The 23,233-nt window shown below is 33.8% G+C and overlaps 3 protein-coding genes across 3 annotated transcripts in view; 2 read left to right on the top strand and 1 right to left on the bottom strand.

Moving 5' to 3' along the window:
* Positions 1-57: 57 nt before the first annotated feature.
* Positions 58-8,095, top strand: LOC108741854 (Golgi-specific brefeldin A-resistance guanine nucleotide exchange factor 1). The gene is made up of 10 exons (XM_025981415.1): positions 58-1,206; positions 1,964-2,340; positions 2,653-2,846; positions 2,906-3,131; positions 3,342-3,499; positions 3,616-3,777; positions 3,846-4,043; positions 5,473-5,775; positions 6,811-6,966; positions 7,635-8,095. Exons 1-10 carry the CDS (start codon positions 275-277, stop codon positions 8,079-8,081), a joined length of 3,153 nt encoding a protein of 1,050 aa, XP_025837200.1. The 5' UTR covers positions 58-274; the 3' UTR covers positions 8,082-8,095.
* Positions 8,096-12,680: 4,585 nt separating this feature from the next.
* Positions 12,681-22,352, top strand: LOC108741857 (WD repeat-containing protein 78-like). Its single transcript, XM_018476823.1, has 5 exons — positions 12,681-13,347; positions 15,108-15,671; positions 17,177-17,490; positions 20,733-21,165; positions 21,828-22,352. Exons 1-5 carry the CDS (start codon positions 12,714-12,716, stop codon positions 22,238-22,240), a joined length of 2,358 nt encoding a protein of 785 aa, XP_018332325.1. The 5' UTR covers positions 12,681-12,713; the 3' UTR covers positions 22,241-22,352.
* A 137-nt stretch (positions 22,353-22,489) lies between these two features.
* LOC108741855 (glutamate--cysteine ligase catalytic subunit-like) overlaps positions 22,490-23,233 on the bottom strand; it is a gene marked incomplete at its 5' end in the record, with an annotated part of 9,387 nt that continues 8,643 nt past the window's right edge. The window contains one exon of the mRNA XM_025981430.1: positions 22,490-22,640. Coding sequence (XP_025837215.1) covers positions 22,490-22,640 — 151 coding nt within the window. The remainder of the gene's footprint in view (positions 22,641-23,233) is intronic.

Here is a 23,233-nt window from a genome sequence, read left to right as displayed (position 1 = left end):
ATGCCTTTTTTTTAATATCTCGAAAACGATAAATTTTAGAAGTAGAAAAACATTATGAAGGTTTTAGATAGACCTTCGTAACTAGAATTGAAAACCGTTATAATATACGGGGCGTTCCACTTAAAATAACGAAATTGATTACAAGAACCGGTATAACCGGAAGTACATAGATCTCGTTATTTCAGTTGAGGGGAGCATATTCAATAATGCTTTTGTACACATTTTCAAAATTTAAATCGAAGTAGTTTCCAAAATATTCTAATGGGTAGTCACCATGAGACACCCCGTATATAGATTCTGTTTAATTTTATTAATCAATTTTCGTAGGAACGATGAGATTGTAATGCCAGCGGAACATACAGGTTTAGTAAAAGAAAATTACTTGTGGAAGGTATTACTCCGACGAGGATCCACGAAAGAAGGTGTCTATTATCATACAGCCAGTGACGATTTTGATGAAAATCTTTTTTCTTTAATTTGGGGGCCCGTGGTTTCTGCTTTATCGTTTGTGTTTAGCAAATCTGAAGATGTGAATGTTTACAAACGTGCTCTGAATGGTTTCGAAAGTTGTGCTTCAATTTCTGCTCATTTTACCAACACTAAAAACTTGGATATGCTCGTGTTAACTTTATGTAAATTCACAATGCTTCACAATACACAGCAAAAAGTTAATCCGGTAGCTTTTGGTGCGAGTCCGAAAGCTCAAGCTGCTTTTAAGGCAGTTTTTGCCATGGTACACCAGCACGGAGATAATGTCCGTGAAGGTTGGAAGCATGTATTGCTTCTGATTCTTTCGTTATATAATGCAAACCTTGTACCAAAGACATTTCTCGAAGTTGAAGATTTTACCGAGCCAGATGGCAAAATTTTGCTCATTTGCGAACCGGTTCAAATGCAGAAGCAAGATTCGAACATTTTCAGTTCACTCTACTCGTATATGGTATCTTCGTCCTCCTCTGAAAATCTAAACAATAAGATGCGAACGATAGAAGAGCAACAGGCTGAAAAATGTATTGAACAGTGTAATTTAGATCAACTAATTACTGATTCGAAATTCTTACACGAAGAAGCGCTTCAAGAACTAGTTAAAGCACTTATAGATCTTTCATGGGGACCAGATGTCGAAAAGTCCCTTGGCTGCACGTATAACGAAAACGTGACCGTGTTTTTCCTGGAACTGTTACTAAAAGTAGTAATTCAGAATAGGTATGTATACTGCATTCGAATTTTATATATTGGTGGGAATATATTTAACCGGCCATGTAAAAAATTAAGAATTATCCCTTCTACAAGGCACTAGCAACTTATTGCATACCACAATCTGTAATCCCGCTGGAACGTACTCCCCTACTTTTCCGGACTAAGCTAGTAGATTGTGACACCCATTTGCCATTTTTTATTTAGCTTCAGATGTCTAAAAATATTATTGTTGAAATTTTGGAAAACACCCGTCTACAGCTTTACAGCAGACCGGGATATTGTTTGGCATAGTGTGGTGGGTTTTTTGAACCCCTTATAAGTAGGAGTGCTATTATTATTTTTGTTGCCGTTATTATTTAGTTTGTTTATTAGAGATTAGCAGTAATTAAATCATTGGACTGAAAGGACGTTGTAATTGTGTCGGTTCGAGTAATGGCACATGAAACGGACGATTTTATAGGTAATACTGAAATCTCGTTCTGAGATAACATTACTTCAACAATTGTAGGGGAGTACAAGTTTCGCCTGTTGTTCGTCATAACCGCTATTAAACCTATCAAAATTCAATTTATTTAAAATGTATGTAAGAGGGTTCTTTTCATATCGTCGGTTAAACTCATTCCTATAGTTTACCATTGCATGATATCATCATGTTACATGTTAGTGCTGTTACATTTTATTTTGTAGCATATTGATAAGTGTTTACATTGTCGATTATACATATTTATCATTATTTTTTCTATTTAACGATGTTTTTACAAAGGGATCGTGTGATGTCGATTTGGCAAGTGGTTCATAATCATCTGTATACTTTGATAGTGAATGCTTCACATCTCGACTACCAGTTTCTTCTTGAGAGATCGGTAGTAGGACTTTTGCGACTTGCTATTCGGCTGATGCGTAATGAAGAGATGAGTCCTGCAGTGGTGCAATCATTGCGAATGCTACTCTTACTTAAAACTACGACCTTATTCAAGATATCTATACAGATCTCGTGTGGTCTTTATGAGTTGTTGAAAACATCTGCACAGAATATACACACGAACACAGACTGGAGTATCATATTCACGCTGCTAGAATGTGTTGGAGCTGGTGCACTACCTCCCAAACCTCTTTCCGACGAAATACTTGCCGAACAAGGTAATGTAAAATAAAAATAAACAATGCATTCGTGAATTAATTTTTTGAATTAACTTTACCCACTACAGATAATCTCACATTAATGAGAAAAAATTGCTGGGAATAGAATCGGGGCCCTAGTTTTTACGCACCAGTGCTGTACCACTACACTACAACGTAGTGGGTAAAGTTAATTGAATTTAACACTATAGAAAATGAAAGTGTCTCAAAAATAAATAAAACTGCAATTGTTACAGCATAACTAATGAGTAGATTATTTTGTATTAATATAAATTTCCGGAAAGTTTATAAATTCGATCTGTCATCTTTTAGAGTTAAAATTAGAAGGAAATGGGACAGGTGAAGAAGAAGTAACTGTTTCTGAAAAGGGTTACCAATCGGACTCAGAAGTCATTACGCCAGTTTCAAAAGACAGCTCTAGATCGCAAAGTCCCGTTGCTGCTGTGACCTGTACAAACCCTTCAACCCCAGTTAACACTCCTACGAATCATGGTGGATGGATTTTGGTAAAATATCGGTGTTTCATAAGTCTTCTGAAGTATTTAATGAACAATTATGTAAATAGTTAGGTGCAGAAGGTGAAATTCAACCCGTCATTGGCAGAACTCTTTCGGCAGATCAGTATGGTTTAGCACTGGACTGTAATTTGGGTCTCCATAAACCGAAATCACTTCTTAAATGCTGCGAAAGCCTAGCATTTCTAGTCCGAGACGTGGCCCATATAACACCCTATAATTTCGATAACTGTGTCCACTGTGTTCGCACATTCGTTGAGGCCAGTTTAAATGGTGGTATGCTTAAAAATTTTCTTAAATAATTTGCTAACTGAGCCTATGCAGTTGAAATTGCGTATGTATATTATTTCGGACAATAGAGAAAAATATTTTTTGTTATCAGTAATGATTTATAAAAATATTATTTGATACCTAAAATAGATACCAATTTCAAATTTAAATATCCGTTAGTTTTTTTGAATTTGCCTTTTCTTTTTTAATTGTCAGGTAAAATAAAAGATTCAACTTCAACTAGAGAATCGAGATCAAGGAAGATGTCAAGAACAAGAAGCAGTCATGGAAGAAGCCCCGCCACTAGCAGTCCAGATGAAGACGATAGTGAAGATGAATATGTTCCTAGTGGTTATTATCAAACTTCAATACAGGTAAAAGTTCATAACTTATTAGTTCATTATTTAAATAAGGAATTAATCCCTAAAATACAAATATTAATAAGTAGGTAATTTTCGGTAACATTTTTTTGATGTGGTATTTTTTTAAGTTACTAGATTTGATGCACACGCTGCATACCAGGACAGCTCAAATATTTAGATGGTGGGCGGAAGAAGGAGGTGAAATAGCCAAAGAAACATCGTTATGGGGTCAAGGCTGGTGCCCTCTCCTGCAAGGTATCGCCAGATTATGCTGTGATAATAGACGTCAGGTATATTAAAAATGAGTATTTTTTAATTATTAAGATTCCATAATAGTAATTTTTAATTATTTTTTTAGGTTCGAATGAGTGCGATAACATATTTACAACGAGCTTTATTGGTTCACGATTTACAAACATTGAATGGTCCTGAATGGGAAGCTTGTTTTCACCGGGTTTTGTTTCCACTTCTTTCTATACTTTTAGAACCTATTGGTCCTAAGGATCCACAATTTTTAGAAGAAACAAGAATACGAGCTGCAACTCTTCTTTCAAAGGTAGAAAAAAAAATTAAAAATGTTTATTTGCATTCGACTTTAGAATATTAACTTTTTAATTATATTATAACTCGACATACGTCCGTGCGAATAAATAGTACAGTGATGTTTTAACGACTTGTTATATTGTTTCACAGTTGTACGACTTTTAAAACGTTTTTGTTATTTACGATGAAATTTCGTTAACCCATTAAACGAGCAGTCGAGTAGTTATTGACCCTGCCGCGTTAGCAGAGAGCAGTAGATAAAGAGAGTAGCGCTATCACCCAACCGGCGCCATATTTACTCCACTTGGTCATATACGGTATAGGTATATATATGAGTTGTACGATGGCTCTGTAAAATGAATCGTCGCCCTGAGCTTATTTTTCAATGTTTTTCGAATTTTCTTTAACTAATCGAATGTCCATCTTCTGTTAGTTTGACAATCGGAGTATACTTGACCGCCAAGTCGGCATTTGTCAATTTAATAAAAAATAATAAACTTTTTCAATTTAAACTACTTACAGCGTAATAAGAGAAAAATTATCTAAAAATTCACCAAATTAATATAAATTAACTACATGGATTTTGCTAAAATGAGATGATATATCTTAATGAGTATTAGTGTGGTTCTTATTTTGGATATTTTTAATATATAATGTTCATTAAAGTGAAAAGAAAACCAGAAATATTTACGTTCGAGAGTAAGCAGCATTTTGTGAAATAGTATACTATGCTACAAGTGCAGTAAGTTGTCGATTTCCCACGAGTGCGCTCATTTGCTCGAGTGGGCGATTGACAACATCGCTCGTGTCGCTTTTATTTTGTGGATCTAAACATAATCCTTAATGTTTTTAATGATACATGTCAAAGGTCACGAACATAATGAATCGTTTTTGAAATGAAAATAAACATAATTCATTGTAATTTTTTACAAAAAAAATAATTTTTAAATAATAATTGATAATTTGTTTATTTTCTTTAATAAACTAACTTTCTTAATCGAAAATAGTAGTGGAATATTCTTACTGTAGCCGCTATGCATTTTGTGCTGTGAGTCAAAAATAGTGTGGAAAAGAGTGAACATAAGAAGTGTACTCTTTTACAACTATTTAAATCGAATCTTCTTGTAGACAACTTCCTAAGCTGCAAATTTAATAACCAGTTTTTCGTTGAAAGTGGCCGTTAACGAGTTGTTTTGTTATCTTGACCTCACGTAATATTTAATGCGACACATGTATCGGTAAGGATTTTTGGGATTTTATTTAGAATTACAAAGGGAAGGTTAATATGGAAAGCTAACTTTCTTGTAATGTTTCCAAAGTTTGGTCTTTTTTTCATTTTTATTCCCTGAAAGTAATATTTATTATTTGCAAGTACCACTACATTACATTATATTTCATTTTTATAAACAGAATTCTAAACAAGTAGTTATTTTTGTTCGTAGGTATTCCTTCATCATTTAACTCCTTTATTGTCGTTGCCAACATTTTCGAATTTGTGGTTAAATATTCTGGATTTTATGGATAAATATATGCATGCAGATAAGAGCGATTTATTATATGAAGCAATTCCAGAATCACTAAAAAATATGCTTTTGGTTATGGAGTCGGCAAATGTGTTTAAAGGAAGAAATGACTCTAGAAATCAGCTTTGGTTCCTTACGTGGGAGAGGATATCAATATTTTTGCCAAATTTAAAACAAGAATTATTCAACGAAAGAGAACAGACTTGGAACATCGAACAGAAGGTACGGCATTAAAGTCGAACGAACACGCTATTTATTTCTTACAATGACAATAAAATCTAAAAGTCTACTTCAGTTTTGATTACTTTACAATACTGAATCCTGAAATTGGTGGGACATTTTGCACTTAACATAAGCATAGTGTTTTATGAAAAACATTGTTCTACGCATGTGCGAGTTTTCAATTGTCAGAATCTATCTTTACTATTTTAAAATTATTATTTAAAGAGAGTGTGTGTGGGGGGGGGGTTGATTGGATGGGTGGGTGGATAAGTTAGTGCCTGTGTGCTTATGTGTGTGTTTACTGGTGTTGTAAATAATTTTTCTAATGGGAGAATAGGGCCATAGGGGAATCATCCTTAAAAAAAGTAACGCACCTTGGCAATATGTGAACGGTAGTTTTGAAATTTAATAAAATTACAATTACCTATCCAGAGGATATTAATTTACCTATTAAAGTTTACATATTTATATAACGTTAATTTTTTATTACTTTTGTGTTCTTAATACCATGTTGAGGTGTACTTTACATAGTTCTGCATACTTCAGTGGGTGTAGTGGCATTGTTCTACAATCGTCATTGTATACATTTTTCATCTATGTAGTTGTTTAGCTGTTATCGCAATAATTTTTCTATACCAATTGCCAATTCACGTCCAGAGCCGGGCTTCGGATTACAACTTCGTCTGACTTTCTTACAATTTTTTTTGTCCTTGAACCACGTTGTTTTACTCACCATGTGATTTTCTATTCCATCTAGTTAACACCCTCTAAATCTTGCTACTTATACGCTACTATACCCTGTATTTGTAGAACCAGGCCTACTCGGGCATACCATCCTATCCCTGTAGTAGGCAACTATTAAACAATATGTACACTCAACTTCCTCTGAATAATAAAAAATAACTAACTCTGCTTTGACAACTGCAACTCACGCATGCATTGAGTAAGATGCTTAGCCGGTAGTTTCATGTTTATCGAAGTTGCAATCCACATCACAATGGAATTTAATTTGTAAATAAGTTTATTTTTTAACAGAACATGATTGAAAACAATTCAATGAATATGCATCCCCAATCGACCACAATTGTGACTCAACATAACGTGGAAAATGCTACCCGTTCGAGTATAATTCTCCAACCACCTTCTTTGGGAAAGAACGTGGCTTCGAGTTTGTTCTCACATTTAGGACAGGTATGAAATTGTTAATATCAGGGCCCCTTTGAATCTTATTTGTTTATAAACACCTTTTAGAATATCGTTTTTCTAGAATAGTATATAATGTATTCATATGAGACAGAAAACTGAACGAATCGTAAATGTCAATGCACGGCAGGGACATCATCACACATGAAATTGAACTTATTTATTGTTAATATCAAGAGTAATTTTTTATGAGATTTCAGGTATGCACATGAAGAGTAAGCAAACGCATGCATACTCTTAGTAAGAAGAAGAAATAGTAAATAATAAATAATTCCTCTTAAAAATAAAAGTTCCACTTTTGGCGCACGTACTTTTTCCATGTTCCCTTCTTTTGTTATGCAAAAATTTATGTATAAGCCAAGGTTCAATATTAAATTTAATTAAAATTAAATAAAATAGTTAATAGTTTATAGTTTCACCAATTTAAAGTTAAAATTAGTGTAATCGTCCACTCGCGTTTTTTTTTTCTAAATTTATTTTATACGTTTATCAAAAAAGGTGCCACAGAAAATTTGAATTTAAGTTTAGGCTGCTAAAGTAACCGCAATATTTTATTATATGTAATTTAAAAAAATGTTTTCGTATGAAATACTAAGCGATTAATCACTATATATATTTTGCCATTTCTGACCTTTTATCGTAATTTTTTTACACAGATGGTTTCGACACCTATTGTGCCACCAGAAAAGGCAGTTAGTGAAACGTCTCTTTCATCAAATCCTCTCAAAAGCCCAGAACATTCTTCAAATTTATTGGTTTACACATCAGCAACCGAAGAAGCCCCTCATGTGTTTCCTGTTTTGTATAGTTCTCCAAAAGCAGATACTACATCATTATATGGAGAGTATATTAAGAACCCCTACCATTCAGTTGATGAAGAAAAGATGACGAAAGAGGTTGACACTGAAGAGAAAAGCCATAATTTTGAACCCGGTAGTGTCAGTTTATTATCAAGTTATTTCGGTACGATTGACTCTGGAACAGATTTTGCATTTCCAGAATCAAAAACATTTCTTGGTTCTAATGAGGTAACAGCTGAAAATATTAGTTTTAATTGTGAAAATAACATTCCAGAAGAAAATATCAAATTAGTAATTAACTAAAGCTTTTCAATTTATTGTGTAATGCCCATTAAAAGTATTTAATTTTTAAATTTATACATATAAGTACGCTATAAAAAGTGGTACATACTAATTGAAAATGTATAGTCTGTTATATATTTTTAGCAAACCATAAACATTTTATGCTTTTCTGTATATAGAGGAATGAATTAATGATGTATGTATTTTTAAATATATTATTTTAAATCTATAATTTAATTGTATATATTTAAGGCAGAGATGTTGTTATTGATGGTTGAGCTGTTAATAGGTAATATGAATGTATTGTTACTCAAACAAAAGTGTAAACTGATTGTTTTGTTATCTGTGCTCGTAAAAACAATAAAAAATACTAAAAGTTTCTTTTAATAACGAATGAATTTTAATTGACTAATTTGCTTAAACATCAAATATAATCAAAATCAATACATCTGCAGTAATGATAAACTTTTTGTGAACAAAGCCTTCAGCGACTGACTCTTAACGTTGGACCATTCTCAAAATTCATAAATAATAAAACCACTAAAAATACTAATGTTATAAATTATAACTATAAGAATTATATAAAATGGCGATTATTTATATAAAAACAAATACGTTGTTTGTTATCTGTGAATTATGACCCGTTTACGTTATTACTGGATAAATAAAATTATGTAAAATAATGTCAAAGCGAAAAGTGACATAAGTAATTCCCCCATAAAAATATTTGTAAAATAGAAAATATTCCTTCATGTTTCCATTTAACATTTGTGTGAAATCCTACAAATGGCGCGGTAAACGCCATCTATAGTACAATGCTACATTTTACGGATCACTATGTATGCAGGCGTACCTCACCACTACGTGAAAGGGTCAGATGCGGATCGCGATTTCGATCTTGTTGGATCCATCAGCGCGTCGCAGACAGCTTCGACAGAATACAGACCAACTTTTACTTGCTGTCTTAACATTTGTGTGCTTGTATTATTGTTGTGTTTGATCGATTTTGTATTTTTAATCTTTGAGCTTTTAATATTTAACTGCATCACCAATTTTAAGTCAAAAAAATGTTAATTTGAGAACAAATGCTGTACTAGAGTTAATTTTCAAAAAAAATGTCGAAGCAGTGAAATGATATTGTATTCATATTACCTATCTGCCCTCAGTCCAGTCATTATTGTACAAAAGTATTTATTCTTGTTCAAAATATTTAACAGCAAGCGGAGTATACCACCATGTAAATTGGGCTTCAGGGTGTAAAATATCAAAAATGTCTCCAACAAATGTCAGTTTTTGTCCCGTTTTTCAGATTTATCTCAAAGACTGTCAGAGTAATCGTTAATGCCCAATGAGATATGTTGAGAATTGCAAAACTTTTAAAATGACACGTTTTAGTTGGAACTATTTTTACATATTGGTAATTCTAGAAAACTTCATAACTATCCTAATTTATTATTTTCAGCATCGGCCTTCCCGAACAAAGTCGTGACTATTGTGCATAATAAGTAAGACAAAGAGGTATTCTGTCAGATTTATAGATTTCGCAATTTACAGTATTCTGACAAGTACTTTTGCATAGGCCATTCTATCTCGCCCAGTTAACATATGCCAAATTTTCGAACATATTTTATTAAAGTTCAAAAACACTGGACAACAAAATTTAAGTTATTTGTTGTATTTTGTATGAAAAGTCCATTTTTTTGTTAACTTTGGGGCGGTGAATACAAAAATGGTAATGATGCTATCCTTTTGTGAATTGTTTCTGAAGCATTTCTAACATGTGTCCAACAGTAGTGGGCAAACATGGAAGCATTCTAGTTTCCCTGGTATTTTTTTTCTATTGTTCATATATCTTGAGGGAAGCGTTCGCTTTACTACAGCTTTGCAGTTGTAAGGAAAAACGTGCAGGTGTGATTGTAGGAAATAGATTTCTAGAGACATATAGCAACTCATTTTTTGGTACGGTGACAGTATATTTTCCAAAAGAAATTAGTGACCACGAAACGAAAGTCATTCCAAGCATTTTTTCAATATCTGTCTTTCAGAATATTTCGAATCTCAGGCACAACAAAAATACCTTCCTTAATTATAGCTTCACTTAGCCTTGGGAATTTCTGAAGCAAGTACTGAAAATCTGACACTGAATAGAGATAATCTCTACTAAGTTTTTCTTCAGGCTCAACTTGATATGCAGTGGTGGCAAATTGTAATATATTAGGATTTCTTAATAGCGGGTTGTGAAATAAAATATTACTAACTAATTGATTAATAGTATATTGTCTATCTGCACAGGACATAACACGACTGAATTGCTAGGAGGGGTACAAGTACACACTCACTCATACAGCGTGCGCTCTAACCTTGATATACTACATATCCCCCTTTATTAAAATTAGAAACATGGTCGTTATGATATAAATACAAAAGGTACAAAAATGTGAATGTCTTATTATTAATACAATTATTTTTTCGCTTTGTTCATTAATCTAAGTGATCTTCTAGGACACACATAATTTTTATGCATATTTTTTACGTTGGAAAGTTTCGTACTTACTCTCTCCCCCTCTTACAGACTTTCATTTACCTTGGTTTTAATAATTTGATTCGTGTGTTTCTTTGAAGTTGAACCATCGCTAAATTTCACATTATAAGTAGAAAGTGATTTTTTTTAATGATAACGGCTTCTGATCTACCTTTCGAACCTGATCTAAGATTTTTATACATACACTTTTTCTCCTAAAGCTAAATCCCATCCTCGTCGCCAAATTGTAATATATTGGGATTTCTTAATATCGGGTTGTGAAATAAAATATTACTAACTAATTGATTAATAGTATATTGTCTATCTGTACAGGACATAACACGACTGAATTGTTAGGAGGGGTACAAGTACACACTCACTCATACAGCGTGCGTTCTAACCACGATATACTACAGCAACAAAATCCTTTTGAAGTCTACCAATGCCACATGTTTTACATTCTTTTGGTCCATTCACACAAAAAACAGCAAAACTTAATGGATTCACATGGGTTAAAATGGTTATTTCCATTATTTTAAGTTATAGGAGCTTGGTACTCCGTATATGGGGGGACTCCCATAGGGACCCCCCATGGGGTGTTGCCAAGTAGTGCAATATTGCTTTTACTTGGGAAAAACGTAATGTTAAAGAAAAAAACAAGCAATTCAAGGGTGAAGCTTTTTTTTAATTACAAGTATAATTCACAACCAACGTTTCGGCTTAAGGTAAAAAGAAGTAAAATGTAAGTTAGTTTAAGAATAACAATTAGAGTACTGTGAAACTAGTAAAACATACATAGTCGAAATTATACAAAGCTTTTAAAATAATTCTCTTCAAAAATCCGTTTGTGACCTATCCCAACACAATGTTTAACTAGAGCAGTTCCATAATGCTGTTGGAGTAGTATATATTCATAAATCATTTTTATGTTCAACGATTCTGACCCTAAAAAGTGTTTTTGTTTGTCAAGTGTAGCATTTGTTGCAATTGTAACATAAATTATATAAATCAAGTTGGTTTGTTTTCGTGTTTAGTAAGCCGATAGGATTAACGCTACTTTCACACATACGGTTTTCTAACGGCAACCGTGCCGTGCCGTGCCGTAATTTCGTTTGCTTTGCGATCACACTGCACACGGTTTTTCACTTCGGGTTTAGTTTTGTTTTGATACGTGACCAAAATGGACGAAAGAAAAAAACGCATGTTGTAATAAAAGCTATTGATAACGATAGAATTGAATACAAAAGAATTTGAATACACTGTTCCAAATATTTTCACAGAAAATAATAGAAAGACAGATACAAAAGAATTCGAATAGAAATATTTACAAAAGGGTGTAATATAATGTTTTGCCAAATATATGTTTTAAATTAAATATAGTGGTGTTATCCGCCACACTATATAATTTCTTCTGTTAACTGTACAATTCAGAGAGAAAAACGATCCTGAAAACAATTTTTGCCGTGTGAACACACGGCACGTGTGAATACTTCTATACACTTGCTTGTCTCACTGTTGTCGTGCACGGCTACGGCGCCGTGCCGTTGCAGTCCCCATGCCGTGCTGCGACGGCAGCAAACCGTGTTGTGTGAAAGCTTGCATATAAACCAATGTATTATTATTATACACGGCACCGTTGCCGTACACGGTCACTGCAAAAAACCGTATGTGTGAAAGCAGCGTAAGGGCGAAAATTATGTTATGCTGGTAATGTTCCGTAACACCTACAAAAAATTGATTTTTTTGACTTTATAATCTTTGTAAGTGCCATGTTCTTTGTTAATTCTTTGTTTCATATGTATTTACCTGAAGAAGCTGTTTCACTATAAGGCGAAATGTTGGTTGTGGATTACCTATATTTTTAATTAAAAAAAACTTCACCCTTGAATTGCTGAAAGATGTTTTAAATTTTATTTTAAAGGTTTTATAACTTTAGATGATGGTATATTCTAACTGCAGTTAATTGTTTTTAATTATGAAATAAATTTATACAAATCTTTTTTACCTCTACCATCTAGGAATTTAATTTCCATTACATTCGAACTTTTTGGTCATTTTGATTGATAAAGTTACGTAATGGATGACATTAACAGATTTTTTAACTGTCAGACATTGACAATATATTCTCAACCATGTCTACGCAATTTTCGCTTAAAAGCGATGGCGATGAGACTGTTAAATTAGAAGGTTCTAAAAACACAACAAGCGTAACTACTTCGAAATCGAAGAAACATTTAAAACCCATTTTAACGCGAAAGGTTGTCGATACCCAAAAGGTTTTTTTTAACGGAGAAGATGTGACTCCACTTCCTTTAAAACAAGCAGTTGCTAGTTTTCATAAAGCGTCTTTTCTAATGGATCGAAAGCATTCTCAGTTACGTCGAAGTAGAAATGAAAGCCAGTCTCATACTTTACTCGCACCAACTATTACACCTTCTTCTATGCGTCTTGCATCGGAATCGATTTCAAAGTTTCATTCGGAGCTAAGGAAACAGGACATAGAGGCAGGCAGTTTATTAATGCCTACAACAGTAACCTTTATGAGTTTAATCGAAGACGTCATGATGAAGCAAGTAGAACTGCCGACAATTGTAACAAGAGGGTCAATAAAAACCATTGAAGAGGAAGCTGATTACGAATTGCTATCTGCAATTGTTCATGGAACATATAAGTCCTCAGCTCCAATTACTATTACTTTGGTTGAGACTCCTACCGAGTATGTTTTCGAAATGCCTAGTAAAACGGTAGAAATCAATACTCCAGAAGGTATAATTCAATTTATAACTCATTATATGTATTTTATAATCTGTTTTAATCTAAAACCTTTCAACTCAAACTTACTCAAAATAAATTAAAATTTCAATTTATAATAAATTTAAAATTTTCACGAGTAAGTGTTACAACTATTTTGCTTTGGACTAGAAATAAACTTTTAGGGGATTATATCGACACCTATATTATAACAATGTAATGTAAACTAAGAAGTTACAAAACTTAAATCTATTCTTTTCGAACTTCCCCTTCCACTATGAGTCCTGGTTAAGTTTATGAGCCCTCCTACAAAAGGATCAGAATGATATATTTATTTACTAATTTAACAAAGATGGTATTATCTGATTAACAATCAAAAACACATTTTAATATAACTATATAAAAGTAAATGATTTAGTACGTAATTTCACATTTTATTCCAGAAATGATACAAAAAGCATAAAACAAATTTTAATATATTACATAAATGTAATTACTTAAAAATATTTTGAAAAATAAACAAAATATAACAGAAATTGAACTACAATGGGAATAAATGGAAAATTTGTAAATTCCTTTCAAAACCATTTGGCATAAATAGAAAAATAATTGCTTCCATTCACAATAATTCCATTAATATTTACATAGGAAAAATTTCCATTAATTTTCAATGGGAACCAATGCAAAATTTATAAATTTTATTTAAAACCATTCAATATAAATGGAGAAACAAGTGTTTCCATTTGGAAACATTCCATTAACCGTGTAAGATTAAAATATGAGTCAAATAGGAAATTTGGCGTAAGTTATACGAAAGGAAAAAAAAAAGAATAACAATTCGGTACCTAAAAATGGAAGAGATCTGGTTTGAGATAATTAAAACTTATTAAAAAATGGAGAAAAACGTGCCGAAGTTAATGTGGTTGTCAAAGCATGCTGTAAAAATAATAAACAAGACATTATTTGGAATAATAATGTCACGTAATTCATATTGTTTTTCGTCGAAAAACCTCATATTTCATCTTGATTAAAAAGAATGCCATTTAGTTACCACTAACAATAATTAAAGGTAAAAAATAAAGAATTGTCAATAGGATTTCCATTGGGTTCAGGAATGCAATGCATGGAACGCAATGGAAAATTTGGAAATTTTTCCTACAGGTAAGTATCGAGAAGTTCTTTTTAATGAAATCGTAAAGAAGGTTAAAATACGTTCGGCAAATATAACAGGCAATTTGGGCTTTGAAAATTCGAACGTGTTAGTGGACATCTCTCTCCATTTTACTTACTGCTTGCAGAGAAAAGAAGAGCTCCCAATTGGTGAATATATCCAATGGGAGTCATTTTAAAAATTTTCGGAAGTTTATCTACCTGCTAGTAGTAACCGAACAATTCTAAAATTGTCATTTCGAAATATTATGAACAGATAACACTTACGGAATCCATACGTTAGCTATTTGTCAATTTTGTTTCTAACAAAAAACATTGACCAGAACTTATAATTCATATTTGTAGAATAGTGAAAGAAATTTTGTTTCTATCGGGCAACACCACACGGCTTGTTTCGCTGTCTTGTGATATGGACCGTATCTTGTTGGAGCATCGCAGTTCTTACGTTATTTTTGTGTTTTGCTTACTGACGCTTTATATTGAGAGTAAAAAGCATGAGGATCTGGGACTTCCATTTTATAAACTTTTAATGAAAAATTGATTAAATTATCTATTTTAAGCTATCTCTACCAGTAGTTATTTATTTTTATTTTTTTTTGTGTCAGGAAAATGGGTGGAGAAAGACAATGATCATTACGAATATTTAACAGTAGGAAAAGGTCGAAACAGAAAAATGGTCCATCAAGAAACGCAAACAATGGAAAAACTATTAAAGAAACGGAATACAGACCAGGAAGAAGATCCTAAGGAAAACGAAAGAAAAGTTGCGAAACGTACTTGTACGTCACCAATCAGGACAAGAGAAAACTTTTCTTACGTATCCTACTATGAAATGTATGATACGTATCAAGAATTGGCAGAAAAAGAAAAGGAAGAGCTGGAGCAAAGAGACCAAGTCGTTCAGATGACTGACAAACAAAAGGGCGACGAAAAGAAATCGACTAAAGAAGATCATCTAGACGTCGCAGAAAGGGAAATAATCAAGCTCTCACAAAACGAACGTTTTTTCGAAGCTGCTTGCGTAATTGAAAGACTTCTTGCAAATAATCTTTTCAATTATCAGCAAAAAAGATATAGAGGAATTATCAAACCTGATCCGTTTCGTGAAGATATTGAATATAAATACAGGTTGAACCATTTGTGGACATACGCAAACGAAAATACCAATGGTACTTTTATTTATATATTTTACTAGATGTTACCCGCGGCTTCGCTCGCGTTGATGTTTTTTTATAGATTTCCATATAAAGGTATTTAAAAATTGCAAATAATATTGTCACTATTTTTAAATTATTTAACTAATTGCTATCTACTTAACATTTCTATTATTAATTAGTTATCAATTCGCCACTATATAAACACTTTGTCACTTCTTTGTATCGCCTCGAACTCGTTCTCGTACCCCTCCACTCGATTTCTCGACAACTATTAATAGAGGCTAATCGTATCCTAGAATGATCCAATACACACCATCTAGAAACCTGGTCTTCTTTTTCACCATGTATATTGGGTTGCTTACATACATGTGACAATATTTAGGTTATTAGTATTGTATATTTCAAAACTCCGAATAATTTACGTATATAAGCAGTAAAGGCATGCTCATTTCGATTTACCAAGCTCTTATACTCATGTCGAGAGATTGAGTTGATATGCCAAACGACCACATACAATTCATTTCAAGCTATTAGAGATATGCCTTTATCTAGATGCGCTATCAAAATTGAAACTATTCCTGCCTTGCTCACGTTTAGTGTTTATTCATTTTATTCACCCTTTACATCTCTAACCGTTTGAAATGAGTTATAAAACTAATTTTTTTATCTTTCGGGAACAGAATTTTTTCTGGATAAAAGGTACCCTATGCTATTTTCTGTGCCCCTAACAATGTGCGTACAAAGTTGCATGAAGATCGGTTGAGTAGTCAAGGCATGAAAGCGTAACACGGTCTCCTCATCATTCGCCTATAACATCACATTTCGAACAGCTTCTACAAAGTAGAACCCGCCGGGAATCGAACCCGGGACCTCTGGCTTTACGCACCAATGCTCTGATCACTAAGCTACGAGAAATGACAATAGCAATCACGTCAAACCGAGCCCACAAGGTTACAGATTCGTCGATTTTTTACTAATGTAATTATATATACTAAATATATGAAATACATTTTTTTTTGTTTATTTTAACCTCGTGGAGGAGAAATCTTCTAAAGACACCCCCCAAGGGGGATAGTGTCGGATTCACTCCTGGTGGGAGCGCCTACCGACTAAAAACCCTCCTCGGGATGGTAGTTCAACCTAGTGGTTATGACTACCGGGAGAAGATGGGAGAAGTTTGGGGAAGGGGAAAGGGTTGAGTGGGAGATAGGTATAGAGTTGAGGGAGGGGGTTGGGATGAAATACAATGACATTTAGTATTATTAATAGTGGTTAATATAAAATATTAATGTGAAAATTCATTTTCAATTTTCCATCCAGTACAAACCACCTTAGGTTGGTGAGGGAAAATTTTTGTTGATGTTGTCACGGGTTCGATTCCCGGCGGGGGTGTGACACCAGCAACAAAAATTTTCCTTCATTAACCTGAGGTAGTTTGTAGTGGACGGAAAATTAAATGAATTTTCTTATTAATATTTCATATTAAGTCTTTCTTTTATCTCATCTAATCTTTTCAGAGCGTTGTGTAAGTTGCGGAACTCACAATCCAGCCAACGATGATCTTTTCGCTGTTGGTTTCGGAAAATATTATTTCACTGACGTCTGTAAAGGAATGGTCATGATATGGAGCATAAAAAATCCTGTTCAGCCTGAAAGAACGTACAACTTCGAAGTACCTGTCACTTGTTTATCGTTCAGCTCATTAAATCCTAATATTCTGGGAATTGGGTTTTATGATGGAAAAATTGTAATAATTGACACCACTCACAGACATTTAGAAATTGCTGCCGAAAGTGGAGAAGACTCTCCATCACATGTTCCAGTTTGGCAGGTTATGACGACATCTATAATTAAAAAAATCGCTGTTCCTTTCTTTAGATCTGCTTTTTTTTTCAAACATTTTTCCAAGTTTATTTGATAAAAAACGTGTAGCCCAAATTTAACGTCAGTAGAGCGTCAGAGGTCTAGTCTCTTATCTTACTATGTATTTCTTTTGGCACTTCTGCTTATTAGATTTTGCCTGTCATTACTTAGACTATGCCCCTCTACCCCCCCTTAAGTAGGTAGGTGTTTTTTGTTTTTTTTTTCATCATTTGTACTCCTTTCTGTAATGAGCTCATCTTCGCATATACACTTTTATTAACAATCTTTTTTTGAATTTCCAAGTTAACCGTTTGCGAGTACAGAAGAGATTTCTTTTAGTTAAAAGAGTTTGATTACCAGTACTGAATTTAAATGATTGAGACTGAAATGCTGTGTATCATAACTCTTCGAGCTTGCATCAAACAATTCACTAACTAAAGAGAAACTCATTCATAAATACGAAAATTTTTTGGTTTTATGTATAACCCAGGCCTTAACTCACCAATCTTTATAAAAATGTGTGTACAGATAAACGGTTTCTCGGTTTGAAGACATTCTTAGTGAGAAGTATTTTATACTTTTTTTGAATAGTATTCATAACTATATGTGCTATCGTATAAGCTTTAAAATTTATGACGAACTAATAAGTACTGTTTTTTTTTTATTAATATTCAATTACAAAATTTTGTTTCTCTCAGTTTTAGGTTATGGTACAGAAAAAAATTGCATGGAGACCTGGGCAATAGACATCTTTAAAAATTGCTTGCGTAAGAACCCCTCCCATCAAGCCACCATTCTGAAAAATTCGTTTTTTAAAACATCTCCACAACTGCAACTCACACTTTTTCTTCTAAAAGTTTCGTCAGCCATAAAAGTCGAAAAGTTAATGACAAAAAAGCATATTTAACAATAATAGCGGTAAATACAGGGTGTTTATGTAATAATTAGCAAGCTTACAAAGCAAGAGTGAATGTTTGGTGATCCCAAAGTCCATCGTTTTCGAGAAAAATTTGTTTGAATGTAATCAAGGGTCAGTTCGTGCAGAACAATCGTGTATGACCGCTGCAAATGAAGTACTCCAAATAATTTTTGTAGTGTTCGTATGTATGTGTGTGTATTTTAACAGGTGTTGTAATTAATTTTTTCTTTTGGGAGGATAGGGCTATTAACGAACACCCATAAAAAGGATAATGCACCTTGGTTTTCAATGGTGGTTTCAAAATTTAATAAAATTACTATTACTGATGCAGACAGTAATAATTTAGAAAATGTTAATTTTTTCTTTCTTTTGTGTTCTTGATACCATATCGAGAGGTGTACTGCATACTATCATCGATGAACAAAGTAGTTATTTCATTAACTCTTTACGGAATGAGCTTCTAAAGATTATTATCTATGTGTAGAAGCGTAGTAGTAGTCTGTTGATATTTACTTTATTGGTCGTTCCACAACCGTCATTGCATATATTTTTTTCCAATGTAGCTGCTTAGTTGCAATTTCTCTATACATTGCCAACTTTGTCTGGTTTACTTTCAATTTTTTTGTCTTTTGACCACGTTGCTTTACACACCATGTGATTCCCTATTGCATCTAGTTAATAATGTTGCGGGGGTCGCTTGGCGTAGGGGCGGTTTACCATTCAAACACCCGTTTTCCCTTTACTGCCGTATATTCAGCACACAACCATTGTCAATTTATTGGGTAAGAGTCATGAGACACTAAGGGAAAATGAGTTAAACGATCGTACCTTCACCTTTCTTCGACCTTCGGGAGGAAGCCATCCGTTGCACGGGGATCCGGTGATGCTCTTCTCGTGGTGAGATTTCGGTACAGGGTTGCAATCATCAACCCAGCACCAGTCTATGATGTATCACCTCTTCTTTCTGGTTTCACGCCCGCTTCGCGGACCTCACTTAATCTCCCTCGCGGACTTCACTTTATCCGTCTTTGCTCTTTATAGGATCCCACACAGTGTTTGTTTTCGTCCTCGTCACATAGAACTTTTTGAATTTTGTCTCGACTCACAATGGTCGCACTTCCATGTATCGGTTCCTTATAGCAGTTTCGCGTTGCTCAAAATCGACCGAATATATCCCGGAACCATAACAAACGCAACTGCGTACAATAGTTCCGCGTTTTGAAAGTTACGCAAACCCAATTCCAGGAAAATATAATTTTGAAAATTACGAACACTGTATGACTTCCAAAGCTTACTCCTTATTTCAGAAACACTCTTTCTAGATAGAGAGCCTTTTGTTTAACGATTTTAAGAGCTGATACTATTATTATCAAGTCAAAAGATTATTTAAATGATACCAGACGGTTTGTATAAATTATTTGTACGAAAATATTTCAAGAAACTAAGTCCATACCCCTTTTTCAAGTATAAGGCTTAGGAAGGGAGTTGCCCCAGAAAAGTCACCTACATTATCATCATAAGGTCGTTAGTCCTAAGACTGGTTGGACACGCACCTCCACCCTTTCCTATCCTGAGCTAATCTTCGCATTTCCCCTAAACTGAAACAACCCACATCCTTAACTATTTGCGAACAGTAATCTAATCTAGGTCTACCTCTACAGCTCTTAACTTCTATTTCTGTCTCTAAAATATATTTCTGACTAGACCTTTATGCCTGAGAAGGTGTCCTACCAACATATCTCGCCTTTTTCTTATTAACTTCCATGACTCTGTTCACAAATTCTTTTTAATACCTCTTCATTTTTAACCTTCTCTATCCACGGTATCCTCATCATTCGCCAGTAACACCACATTTCGGACGCTTCTAACAGTTTCTTTTCTGCCGCATCTACCGTCGATGTTTCACATCCGTACAGCGCCGCGCTTCAAAAATACACCTTTAACAATATTTTTTCAATTTCTAAACTAACCGTTCGCAAGCATAGAAGTGGCTTCTTTTTATTGAAGGTTACTCTACCCTGCGCTACCCTTCGCTTTATATCTCTACAACTCCTTCCGTCCTGACTTATCTCACTTCCATATTAAACTTACATTTTAAAAAACAATTTACTGCCTATCGAAAATGTTAACATACCTTCTTTGACTGGCCTACAATCAAACAATTTTTAAGGAACCTGGTTACTTAAGTCTCTATACGATTTTTACAAGCCATAATATAAAATCTACTGAAAACACTAATGTCAAATACACGCGTTAAGATCAATACTCATATATTATATTGTTCCTTTTAGTTGGTTTGGTATCCGCCAAAAGACTCAGAGGGTGAGCAAGAAATGGTCATGGGGGCATTTCACGACGGCAGAATTTGTATGTACGTAAATACTGGCAATTTATATTTAAAATGTGATCAAATTATGCGTCTCACAACACCCGAGGGCAAACAGAAGGGTCTTTACACTTTAAGACAGTGCCGACCAAAAGGACTGCAATGTAACGAATACGTACCCGCCATGGTGGTAAGAAGACATCCAAAAAACAAGTACTATTACTACGTTGCCAGCAATGAAGGAACGGTACATCGATGTTCCACACACTATTATCAGCATTACTTGGACGTTTTTAAGGCTCATGATGGTGGAATTACGGAAATGGTTAGTTCACCGTTTTGTAATAAAGTTTATCTTACTTGTGGGAACGACTGGTATTGTCGGATATGGGCAGAAGGTAATTCAACTACTAATTGCTTTTATAAATATAATACTAGTTGGTAGTTGAACCTGTTCAAATTTGAACGGATAATTTGTTTTAATTCTTCTTTTAATTTATCTGTACAGAACTAGAAAGCAGTTTCATAATCTTTGATCATCATCTTCATAAGGTCGTCAGTCCTAAGACTGGTTGAACACGCACCTCTACTGTTTCCTATCCTGGGCTGAATATGTCTCTGACTAAACCATGCCTGAGAAGGTGTCCTATCAACTTATCCCGCCTATTTCTTATTGACTTCCATAGAGTCCTCTGTTCACCTATTTTTTCTAATACCTCTTCATTTTTAACCTTTTCTACCCACGATATCCTCATCATCCGCCTATAACACCACATTTCGAACGCTTCTAACCTTTTATTTTCCGCCACGCTCACCGTCCATGTTTCGCACCCGTACAGCGCCTTGCTCCAAACATACACCTTTAACAACTTTTTCGGATTTCTAAATTAACCGTTCGGGAGCATAGAAGTGACTTCTTTTTATTAAAGGCGACTCTACCATGCGCTATCCTCTGCTTTATATCCCTACTACTCCTTCCGTCCTGACCTATCTAGATTCTACTTTTTGATACGCTACGTATAATATTTCTAGCTTATTATATTTTAATCAATTGTTGCAGATATAACTGAACCAATTGTCGAATTAACAAAAGAAATGGAATCATGTGAAGGTGCAGCATGGAGTCCGACCCATTCAACCGTAGTTGCGAGTTTAACCGGAAACAACATTTACATATGGGATTTACAGAGAAAAACATATTATCCTCAGTCGATTCATCAAACGCCTGCTGCTTGTAGAAACACCTTTGTACGTTTTACAAGAAATGGGGAATGTTTATTGGTGGGTGATATGGAAGGAAATGTTCACGTGTTTTCCCTAGAAGACATGCCTTTTCCGGCCTTTTACAGTGATGCTTTACTTACACTTTCCTTACTAAAAGCCTTGCAAACAAAACCAGACCTTCAGAAGAAATTGGAAAAACTTGGAAGTCTCAAATTTGATACCACCAAGTCGGGACGATTTTTTGAATAAATTCTATCTTATGATTTTCATTTATTTGTATTACTCATATTATTATTATTTAATTTTTATAAGTCAAATGTAAATTTATAATAAATTTGGTACTTACTTATTAACAAGTACCTATCTACCCATATCAAAAATAAAAAACAAAAAAAAAAATAGATTCGTTTATATATTTATACTATTACCAGACAGTAGACATTTAAATGCATCCTATATTTGAATTAAAGAAAAAGATATAATTAATTATATTTCATTCTAGACATGAAAAACAGGTGGAATGGTTTCCTTTGTCTTAGAAACCGCCGAATATCCTAGCAATTCCTCGCAAGCAACTTCGCCGCTTTGAATTTGCTTCAGTTGATTTAGAAGATCGTAATTTATTGTATCGGTCACTTTTGAGTCCTTTCTGTTGCAAAATTAAAATAGAAAACTTTTATTTATCGTAAGTACCTATGTTGAATATCAAACAATATTCATTAGAGTAAACCGTAAACAAAAAATGGACCCTTTTCATAAAAATTTCGCCATAACAGTTAATTGTCTCAATAAATAATTTGAGAATATATATATCATCCTCGTTCACTTTTATCTCAGCAATTTGCAGATCAAAAGCTCTAAAATAATGCGGGTGGCTATATCTAAATACTTTTGTAACTATTTATATATATAAAAGAAAGTCGTGTTAGTTACACTACTTATAACTCAAGAACGGCTGAACCGATTTGGCTGAAAATTGGTGGGGAGGTACCTTAGAACCAGGAGACGGACATAGGATACTTTTTTAATCCCGTGGTATAAGAAAATGAAACTGACATGGAATAACAAAACGCAACTGACCGCTAAACTTAATGTTGTCTATGGTTAAGTATGGTGTTTTATTTATAGTCAGATTTTACCTGAAACTTGTCTTTAATTACCTGAAACTTGTCTTTGATGCTTTTTCATATAAAATTAGTGATATACATACCTATTTCAACATTTTACAAAATTCTACCTCTT

This window comes from Agrilus planipennis, unplaced genomic scaffold (assembly GCF_000699045.2).
Source record: "Agrilus planipennis isolate EAB-ADULT unplaced genomic scaffold, Apla_2.0 scaffold60, whole genome shotgun sequence".
NCBI lineage: Eukaryota > Metazoa > Arthropoda > Insecta > Coleoptera > Buprestidae > Agrilus > Agrilus planipennis.
The sequence above is the reverse complement of the archived record's forward strand: the minus strand, read 5'-3'. Positions and strand labels throughout refer to the sequence as shown.

Bases quoted from the DNA above. Each gene is read 5' to 3' on its own strand.
- LOC108741854 (XM_025981415.1), top strand. From the start codon at position 275: ATGAGACACCCCGTATATAGATTCTGTTTAATTTTATTAATCAATTTT. The intron at 2,847-2,905 runs GTAAAATATCGG...TTATGTAAATAG, and splicing joins ATCATGGTGGATGGATTTTG to TTAGGTGCAGAAGGTGAAAT. The intron at 6,967-7,634 runs GTATGAAATTGT...TTTTTTACACAG, and splicing joins TGTTCTCACATTTAGGACAG to ATGGTTTCGACACCTATTGT.
- LOC108741857 (XM_018476823.1), top strand. From the start codon at position 12,714: ATGTCTACGCAATTTTCGCTTAAAAGCGATGGCGATGAGACTGTTAAA. The intron at 15,672-17,176 runs GTACTTTTATTT...TAATCTTTTCAG, and splicing joins CGCAAACGAAAATACCAATG to AGCGTTGTGTAAGTTGCGGA. The intron at 21,166-21,827 runs GTAATTCAACTA...CAATTGTTGCAG, and splicing joins TTGTCGGATATGGGCAGAAG to ATATAACTGAACCAATTGTC.